This window comes from Protomyctophum parallelum, assembly GCF_964188405.1.
Source record: "Protomyctophum parallelum genome assembly, chromosome: 5".
NCBI classification, from domain to species: domain Eukaryota; kingdom Metazoa; phylum Chordata; class Actinopteri; order Myctophiformes; family Myctophidae; genus Protomyctophum; species Protomyctophum parallelum.
This window is the reverse complement of record NC_139702.1, coordinates 20,136,958-20,147,513: the sequence shown is the minus strand read 5'-3', so window position 1 is coordinate 20,147,513 and position 10,556 is coordinate 20,136,958. Positions and strand designations below refer to the sequence as shown.

Below are 10,556 nucleotides of genomic sequence, written 5' to 3'. Positions count from 1 at the left end.
ACACAATTAACCAAGTGACACAAAAGGGGGAAAAAGCAGCAGCCTGAGTCCGCTAGAGAGGAGATGAGAATCATTTAACAAGCTTGTAATGTAGAACAGACACCAATCATTAGGTTGTGTCTGGGCCCCTAGGACGACAGTGGTTGAGTGAAGTGCGATGCTTTGCCGTAGGGCTCTGGAATTCTGTCAATCCACCAGTCCTGAGTCTGGTGGGCTGTTTTCCACTAAACTGTTGGGCCAAACAACTGTGACACTACTGCAGCCTAATTCACTGTCTGTTTGACTCATTATTGGGCAAATTAAATTCTACAGGTAGAAAAGTCCAATTCCGTCTTACCTTGTTAGTGGATGAGGCAGTGTGTTTGTCAGGGCAGTGTGTGCCTGTGCATATGTGTGACTGCTTGGGTTTGCAGCCTCATGGCTGAATCCATTAGACCGGATCTGGGTTCATATATCTTTATTTTGTTCAGCCTTAGCTTACTATTGATTAATCTCCTCAAATTTAAATGATAAGCTATTCTATTCTAAACTGTTAAATTGTTTATGCATCAGTGTAGATGCATAAACAGTTAAGTGGCAATTAGTAATGTATTTCTCTGGGACATCTCAACACATTGCAACAAATTGAACCTGGAATATTTTGCTTCCCAGGCAGGTTATCAGCTCTGGCTGACCCATATGCACCCTGATTGGTCAGAGGTCTCTGCAGTGCAGTCTGGGGCTACTCAACTGGTGTTGTTTACATACAGTATGGTTTTCTGTCTCTCCTCACAGTACCATCCAGTCAAGCAAAAATCTCATGAATAAGAAGGGGGAGGGACACAATGAATTTTAATTAAATCAGCTGTGTAGTTTTTTTGTCACGGTTAAATCCTACATAGCGCTCCAAAGTCCAATTCTGCACCACAAAGAGATGTCTTTCATTATAAGTTTATAACATAAATTGTTAGTTTTACTTCATGTTTCTCTCATGTTTCATCTACTTTCTGGATGTACTGTAGGTTCTGTAATGTGAGCTAAAACTGTCACAGTGGATGTGCCTTTCCCAGTATGGGTGTGTCAGCAATATTCCACCGGAAGTTATTTAACCAACAAACAGTGGTTATGTCACCGTTCCTCTTTATTTGGAGACAGGCCTGGATTATCAATGGAACTTAACCCCCCAGACCACAGCCTGTAGGGCCCTGTGTGAATTATATTAAAATATATTACAATAATTGTTTTGTACACGTCAGTATTGTTATGATATGAGTTGTCCATGTACATCTAAGGCTGTGTACTCGAACTTGAGATACAGTGTATATGTATTGTGCACTGCCTGTACTGTAGCATACTTTATGGATAGGCTACGAGAGACATCTCAGCGCCAGCAAGGTCAGCCTTGCTGCATTAGTCATTATCATGTCACGTTTCTATGTCTCATATCTTGTTGTCACGTCATTATGATCCAGCACTATATATGTTCCTGTTTGTGTAATAAACTTTGTGAACCTTTAACAACTCCTATCATAACAAGTATCATGGTCAGTATCATGTGAGTATCATGATCAGTATCATGTCAGTATTATCTGTACACCCCCTGGGGGGCTGTACCTCCCCGTTGAGAAACACTACATTATTCCAATAAAAGTTCCTCTCTGTTCCTGTCCTGGGCACATGGTTGGCCTTGGAACAAATCTCCCCAGAACAGCCTTGGGGTACTCAACAACTGTTGTTTACATCATGATGTCCTGGGCAGAAATCCAGCTCAAGACCTGTTTCACATTTCTCTCCCCAATCATGCAGTTAGGCACAATGCCTAAAGTTAGGCTACAGCAGTTGATTTCATTGATTAAAACTATATGAATGAAATGGACTCGGCACTGAATGCCGATTGCATCTAATGGACTTGTATAGCCTAGGATACATGACACACAAGAGCTGTAATGCATCTGGTGTACATTACATTTAACCAAATGGACCGGCTATCACAGTTAACCCTGAGGCCAATTCTAAAAATGTTTTCTGAATCCTTTTAGAAAAAACAGTGCTGCTCAAACATCAAGGACCCCCAATATTATGTATTTGGCAACTGACCCCCATCTCAAAATATTTTGTTCCAGGGGCCCCCAGAAGTAAAGATTTGAGTTAAAAATGTTTGCTTTAATTTGCACAAATGATTGAGATCTTTAAAAAATAGCAGATCTACAGTACAAGCTCATAGGGTGACACGAAGTGACACACTACAAGCTCGTATAATGACAGATGCTTCCCCAGTTTTAATGGGTTAATGAACAAATTCTCACACTCTCGGTTAAAGTTGAGTTTAATGTACATCTGGTTAAGTCAGGGTTTTACTGTGTGTTATAGTGTTGTTTCTCTCCCTCTCCTTTCCCAGGCGAGCCAGAGTTTAAGTACATTGGCAACATGCATGGGAACGAGGCGGTGGGCAGGGAGCTGCTGATCTACTTGGCCCAGTACCTGTGCAACCAGTACCAGCAGGGCAACGAGACCATCATGGAGCTCATCCACAGCACGCGCATCCACATCATGCCCTCCATGAACCCTGACGGCTTTGAGAAGGCTGCCTCTCAGGTGCAGTAGGAGGGGTGCATATTATGTTAACACGTTAACTACCATGTTTTCTGTGATTATGCTAAGGTTCGCTATTCGCCAACGTGTGAATGGGTTCTGGGTTGCTAGGCGACCGATACAACCGGAAATTAACCAGAAGTGAAGAATCAGTCTCCGTCCACGTCAATGTAAAACAGATTTACAAAAATACATTTATCTCTGATTCTTTTCCCACATTGAGTTTTTTGTCAAAAGAAGCATTATTCAACAACAACAACAACAACAATAACAACAGCACACACACACACACACACACACACACACACAGGCAGACTGGACACCTCATGTCTTTAAAGATAGCTTAAGACAGATTAACCTGACCAGTCTCACATGACCTACTAACCTAGCAACACCATGCAGCCAGCTCACTGCTACTTCCTCCACCGATCATTGTTTGTTTCATTTTTCGTTTCCCATTAGCTGCATATTATTTGTCATTTTATGAATTAAACTAAGTATTAAACTAATTTGAGCTAAACTATTCCCTGATCTGTGCATCAATTGAAAACGAGCCAGCTACGTTTCCACATGTTTTATTATTATATTTACAATCCCAATCACCAGCTTTTTACAAAGTATACATCAGGCTGCAGCACAACCGAAGCCAGCAAATCGTGTTTAAAAAAGCACTGTTACTGTTAATGCTGCTCACGAATCATTCACAAAGTTCTGGAACTATTTGAGGTGCACACTTCATCTGAAACACAATTCCTTCTCCCTCTTTTACACCTCACGCACGCACGCATGCATGCACACACACGCACGCACGCACGCAAGCATACACAGCATTTGAGAACGTTAGATGTCTGTCATTGGTGACGATAATACAGGCTTATGTTAAAGGATCAGTTAAATCTACTGTACAATGTTTATACTGTATTACATTCTGGCATAGTGATTCCCCACCTCTTCTGGATCAGGGTCCACTTCAAAGCCCACCCATCCGACCACATGTTAAGCAGTGGTGGAACAAGTAGTATCAATACTGCAATGTAGAAATACTCTGTTACAAGTAAAGGTTTGTCATTCAAAATTGGCTTGAGTACAAAAGCACAAAAGTATGATGTAAGTTAACCGTCAGCTACTTTTTCTCATGTTGAATCATTACATCCAACACCAATCCTAGAACTGCTGCGTTCTGTACACATAAACTACAATAACTAAACAATGTTTGACTTGGCTGACACACTGTGGCTGTGGTTTGGTGTGTTCCGCAGTCTGGGGAGATGAAGGACTGGTTTGTGGGTCGGAGCAACGCCCAGGGAGTGGACCTGAACCGAAACTTCCCCGACCTGGACCGCATCGTCTACCTTAACGAGAAAGAAAAAGGTGGAGCCAACAACCACCTGCTGCAGAACATGAAGAAGGCCGTGGACGAAAACCCCAAGGTTGGTTGGATGCAAGGTTATAGTTAACGAAAACTAACCAAATAACAAAAACTAAAATTGAAAAAAGCATGCACGCACACACACACACACACACACACACACACACACACACACACACTCACACACTCACACACTTCCTAGGCTCTAAAACACTGTATGTCTGTACTGTATGTATAGCTGGCTCCAGAGACCAAAGCAGTGATCCACTGGATCATGGAGATCCCCTTTGTCCTGTCAGCCAACCTGCACGGCGGAGACGTTGTCGCTAACTACCCCTACGACGAGACCCGCACTGGTAAGCACGCACGCACGCACACGCCATACACGCACACGCCATAAACGCACACACACAAGTGTGTGGATGAGGAAACATATTTTATCAAACATGACAAACATTATCCCAGAGACATCGAAGTGAACTAGCCTTGATGTCTCCCTGCTGTCCGTTGGCCAACGGAAACGACGAGAGCCGTAATGCGTTGCAGATGTTGCAGCTAGGTACGATCACGACTGATCAGCTGTCTAAACACTGTTTCCTCTCTGATTACACTCCCTCCCACTCCCTTCCACTCCCTCCCAGGTTCCACCCACGAGTACAGCTCCAGTCCAGACGACGTGACGTTCAAGTCCCTGGCCAGAGCGTACTCCATGTACAACCCCGTCATGTCCGACCCCAACCGGACACCCTGCCGCAAGAATGACGATGACTCCAGCTTCAAGGAGGGCATCACCAACGGGGGTGCCTGGTACAGCGTCCCAGGGGGTGAGAGACCGTCCATGATGGTTGTTTTAGGTCTCAAGTTCTCAAACTTTTTCAGGCCTCAACCCCCCCAAATATTTGAACTGGGGGACCCCCCCCCCCACACACACACACACACACACCCTGACAAGCATTTATTTTTATTTGTTCCTTTTATTCATATTTTCCAAATCACATTTGGATCAGAACAGAACCACTGTTTTAGGATGCTTTCCAGAGGACGTCTGATTTGTATAATAGCAGGGGGAAGGGGAAGTATTTTCTAGTCCCCTATATATGGCTGAGTACATGGGAGGAGCTTATAGGGGTTAAATGGAACACTTCAACACATTGTAGACTGGACGAACTGAGGGTCACCCAACCTTCCTATACCGAGATGACCCCTACCCATGCAGGCAGTAGTTACGGCCACCCTAGCCTGACCTAAGCAGAGACATTTCTGGTCTAGAGGGGCGGGTCGCGCCTCAGAAATGCGCGCACCCTGATTGGATCTCATCGATCTGTCCGTCACCCCCGGCCCCTCCTCTCCCCCCTAGTGCAGCGCTACGTCACATCATTTAGAGCGACGCCCACCCGGAAGGGTTGACTCCCACTTTTAGACTGGTTCAGCCCACGGCTTTTTCCAGGCTTTCATCTTTCGCGCAGACGAAATGAAAGCCTGGGTATCGAGGCTACGGCCACCCTAGTCTCCTGTGGCCAGACTGTTTCCTCCCACAATTTTCAAATGCTTCCGGTCATACAGTCTGCGACACGGAAGCTCTTTTGATGATTAAGGGAGAAAGCAAATGTGAAGCCTCCCCACTTCCGTTTTGTCTTTACAGTCACGCACATTTATCCTAATATAAATTTAAATTATCAAAGCAGAAATGGAAATAAAACATATTTTTAAAGAAATTCCCTGAACAGAAATGACAGCTTCCGTTAATTGGATTTTGGGAGGTGTAGTTCTAGACTATATAGCATTCAGACATTGTGGAGTTGTCTGGCTACGCGAGACTACGGCCACCCTAACAGTGCATCAGCAGACTGTAGAGCAGTGGTTCTGAAAGTGGTGTGGTCCGGCATGGAAATCAATGTAACCAATTAGATCCTATAGAGCAGGAGTGCCCAAAAGGTAGATCACAAAGGCTGTGCAGGTAGATCACATGACATATGGCCCTAAAGAATATTTCAATTAAATATATAAAAGACAATTCTTGGCATCTGCATTAAGTCTGCACCTGAATTAAAGGTGACTTGATTGATTGACATCAAAAAGCGCCTGTCAGCTCAAATCCACAATGCAACATTTTGTTTTCAGTGTTGCTGTGCACAAAAATCGGTAGCATCATAAATTAAATCCAAAAAACCCTACCTATTACATTTCTCCCCCTCTATTTCCCATTCCAAGTGCATTTGTCTTATATGTAATGCGGCTGCCAGCGCCGCTATTCTAAAGCACCCTCAGGTACTATTTTCAGGTGCGTATATCTTGTTGAGCTGGTCATTTTGAAAGTAGCTCTCAAGTCAAAAAGGGTGGGCACCCCTGCTATAGAGAACTATACACTTGGAGAAGGAAGACTTATAATTTGGTGGTTCAAGTTCAAATGTAAATGTCACTTTTTCCCCGATTGTATTCAGATTTTGGTGGCTAAAAGCCAATGGTCAAGGTCACTGGGATATCCCTATCCTCATGTCTCTTGACTCTTTCTCTTGCTCTGATCCCAGGCATGCAGGATTTTAACTACCTGAGTAGCAACAGCTTTGAGATCACCCTGGAGCTGAGCTGTGACAAGTTCCCCAGCGAGGACTCGCTGAAGGGCTACTGGGATCAGAACCGCAACTCACTGGTCAACTACATCCAACAGGTACAGCTCACCATCATCTCTGAAGCTCACATCGTTGCAGTATGTCTCACGTCACGTGCACCAATGTAGAATTTCATAATCCCATCACTGTCTCAGGCCGATTCTACAAACATTCTAAATACAGTAAAAAAAAAAGAAAAACACAACAAAATAAAACATGATTTGCAAACATTTTCGAGGTTGTTCAAACATAGCGGATCTGCAAGTTCATACATGGCACAACGTAACGTGCAATGAGCTTGTATATCTGCTATTATTAATAACCAATGCTAAAATCTGAAATGACACAGATGCTTTCCAGATTTTAATGGGTTTTTACCACTGTGCTAACTAATCCCATCCTTTGTTGCTGCCCTACATGCCAGCCGGCATAAAGGGCAGTACGTAAGTAAGTAACTAACTAAACCTATATAGTAAAAGCCCAGTCCACACCAAAGATTCGCAATATGATAAAAACCGTTGCAGCGGTTTGAATTACCCCATTGTAGGCTGCTGCATGCCGACTCATTGCAAGTGATTAAACTTGTCCAATCGCATGTTTCTCTTTCTCTCTCTCTCTCTCTCTCTCTCTCTCTCTCTCTCTCTCTCTCATTTACACACAAACAAACAAATGCACACACAGTCTAGCATGAGCCTGTCTTATATTTTAACTGCACGCACTTGCAGAGTAGGAGAGACAATAATAGAGCATACTTGTGAATTGTATTTATGTATGTGTTTATGAGTCTGGCGTAGAGGATTTCATCCTGTGCTGGAAATCTTTTCAATAAATACATTTCAATAAATAAATATAATATTGTTGTGTCGGTTGCAGCTCGATGCCTGGGTGTGGACTGTCCAGTTGTAAATCCAAACCACAGTTTTAGGAATCTGTTGCAAGTGGCTTCAAGTTGGAAGTTGTTTTGTTGCGAATGTTTGGTCTGGACTGTGCTTAAGGGATATTGAGTACTTACAGAGCAGTCAGTAAATGTTTTGTGTGTGTGTGTGTGTGTGTGTGTGTGTGTGTGTGCGTATTCTTAGGTTCACCGAGGTGTAAAAGGCTTTGTGCGAGATCTGCAGGGGAATGCTCTCTCCAACGCCTCAATCTCTGTTGAAGGCATCGACCATGACATTACCACAGGTACTACCGTACTCAACACAACATATTTAGGATGGTCCTCTTCAAGTTTGTCTTTAAGCATTGGCTCTATGTCAGGTACTAGTAGAGAGATAGATGCGTGCCACCCAAACTCACGACAAGTTCTAGTGAAGCATACGCACGGGTGACAGGTCAACCCACGCATCACTAGTGGCTATAGTCCTTGGAAATTATTTTAGGATTATTATTTTACCATCTCATAGGTTGATGTTGTAAGGCCTCTATCTAGTGGACATCACAGGTATTGCACCAAAGCAAATATCCCCTCTTTGATCTGGATTTATATTATTTATTATTGCTATATGGTAATATACAGCAATAGTTATAGCGACATAGGACTAACAGGAATAGAAGTTATTCATTCTGTATTTCCATTATGAATAATATTAAGTTTATGTTTATATATCTAAAAGTAAACCAATCTTTTTACTACTCTGTCATTCTACAGCCAAAGATGGGGACTACTGGCGTCTGCTGGCCCCTGGGAACTACAAGGTGGCTGCAACTGCCCCGGGTTTCCTCACTGTCATCAAGAAGGTGGCTGTTTCCCACAGCCCCGCCAGCAGGGTGAGAAGCGCTCTATTTTTGTACTTGACACTTTACTTAAATATGAACTTGACAGTTGTCTCTTAAACAAAAAATGTTGTTCTCTTTCCTACATCTGTGTATTTATAGCCTGTATATTTATAGTCTCAATGCACTTTAACTTTCATCTGGATAATTCCTCACTTGTAGGTTCGAAGTGAAAAACATGTATGAACTAATGATTTCTGGCTGTGTGACATTGGTTAACTAAGGGCACCATGTTAGTACTTAAGCCTTACTGTGTTGCCCCCTCAGGCTATGACCTGACGAAGATGTAACTTACACATCGAAACGTTGTCACTTTTTATTTGCCCCCTGTTATAATAAACCAAGGGCCTAAATCGTCTGAGCTGATTAATCCACTGATTGTGTTTTGGGTTGGATCATTGGTCCTAATGTAGTATACTATTTTTAAAGAAAAAAAATACCATGAAAAGTTTCTTTCTTTTTATGTAAATGTTATATTAGCAATAAAGAAAAGTGTTTTGCCAATTATTTGGGGGCCCACTTGCAATATCCTCACAGTAAACTGATGATATGTCATGAGAAACATGCTATTGAAGTCTGTCTGTCTGTCAGGTGGACTTTGAGTTGGAGTCTTTGATGGAGAGGAAGGAGGAAGAGAAGGAGGAGCTTATGGACTGGTGGAAGATGATGTCAGAGACACTCAACTTCTAAGAAGCGCCGTGATCGTCTGACAGGAGCGTCCGTCCCATAATTCTGTGGTCCCGCCCACTGTAAAGGATATAATGTCTGACATCTGTTATTGTTGTTTTGTTGGATTTATTATTTAATCGATTAATTGTTTGATGATTGTTAATGATCGGCCTCGTGCACCTGTAGATCGGTATGAGACTCATTCTTCACACACAGACTGTGCACACAGACACGCCCGCAGACACGCACGCACACACACACACACACACACACACACACACACACACACACACACACACACACACACACACACACACACACAGAGAAATGGGATGTTTTCCAAGCAGTTTCTTTGGTAGCTCATCATTGTCAGTTCCTGTGGTATTGTTTTCTGTCTTGTACAGTACATGTCATCACGACATATCCATCTATATAGCCAACGAGTGACTAAGTTAGGTAATATATGTAAATGAGATGCTGACGTCACAGCACTCCGGACAATGTCCGGGTCGATGTTTTTCCCATTTTACTGGAGATTTCTCCAGGCTTTAGTGGGCGCACACACGCACGCACACACACACACACACACACACACACACACACACACGCACACACACAGTACAAACAAACACACAATGCTCTTCAAAACACACACCCAAACATTTCCCTAGTACCCCCTTAAAATATCATCCCTTATTTTCCTCTCGTCCTCTCTCTCTCTCTCTTTCACTGTAAACCCATCACAACACGAGCCCCCCCCCCCCCCTGTGTCTTATTGATTGAAGTTGTTGTTTTTAACTGAATGAATGCAGCACAGCTTTTGATTTCAGCATGGATGAATGACTATAATATATACTGTATTTATGAACTAGGTTTTTTTTTTTTTGTAACATAAAAGCTAAATCAGACAGACAGACCAAACCAAGCCCATATGTACCCTGTCCTCTACCCTGTATGGTTTTGGGTCTGTGTTCTCCCCAAACCATTCATTCTCATGTAAGCACACCACACAGGGATTAGTGTAGACCAGTGGTGGAAAAAGTACTCACATTTTGTACTTGAGTAAAAGTATCAATACTGCAGTATAGAATAGTAAAAGTACAAAGGGATTGGCATCAAAATGTACTTTAAGTACCAAAAGTAGAAAGTACTCATTATGCAGGATGTCTCATTTCAAGTTTTCAAATGTAAAATAATATTTTGGAAATAGATGATCTACATTCTACAAGCTAACAATGCGTCAACGCATTGTGAGCTTGTAGATCTGCTATTTTCAAATGGACAGAATGTATATAATAATAATGATAATAATCCAAATTTACAAAGCAACTATTTACTAATGCTGCCAAATAAATGTAGTAGAAGTACAATATTTTTATCTGAGATGTAGTGGAGTAGAAGTAAAAGTATTGTAAATTGGAAATCAAGTAAAGTACAAATACCTCAAAATTGTACTTAAGTACAGTACTTAAGAAAATGTACTTAGTTACTTTCCACCACTGGTATAAACATATATAGAAACATAGGGGAACATGCAGCGGTACTACAGTACATCACTTTGTATTAAA

The 10,556-nt window shown here is 42.4% G+C and overlaps 1 protein-coding gene across 1 annotated transcript in view; it reads left to right on the top strand.

Annotated features, from left to right (window-relative positions):
- cpe (carboxypeptidase E) overlaps window positions 1-9,885 on the top strand; it is a 25,401-nt gene extending 15,516 nt beyond the window's left edge. Inside the window, exons 2-9 of the mRNA XM_083764849.1 lie at window positions 2,378-2,574; window positions 3,831-4,001; window positions 4,179-4,296; window positions 4,582-4,764; window positions 6,469-6,608; window positions 7,629-7,728; window positions 8,195-8,313; window positions 8,911-9,885. Coding sequence (XP_083620975.1) covers window positions 2,378-2,574; window positions 3,831-4,001; window positions 4,179-4,296; window positions 4,582-4,764; window positions 6,469-6,608; window positions 7,629-7,728; window positions 8,195-8,313; window positions 8,911-9,009 — 1,127 coding nt within the window. The 3' untranslated portion in view covers window positions 9,010-9,885. The remainder of the gene's footprint in view (window positions 1-2,377; window positions 2,575-3,830; window positions 4,002-4,178; window positions 4,297-4,581; window positions 4,765-6,468; window positions 6,609-7,628; window positions 7,729-8,194; window positions 8,314-8,910) is intronic.
- Window positions 9,886-10,556: the final 671 nt, after the last annotated feature.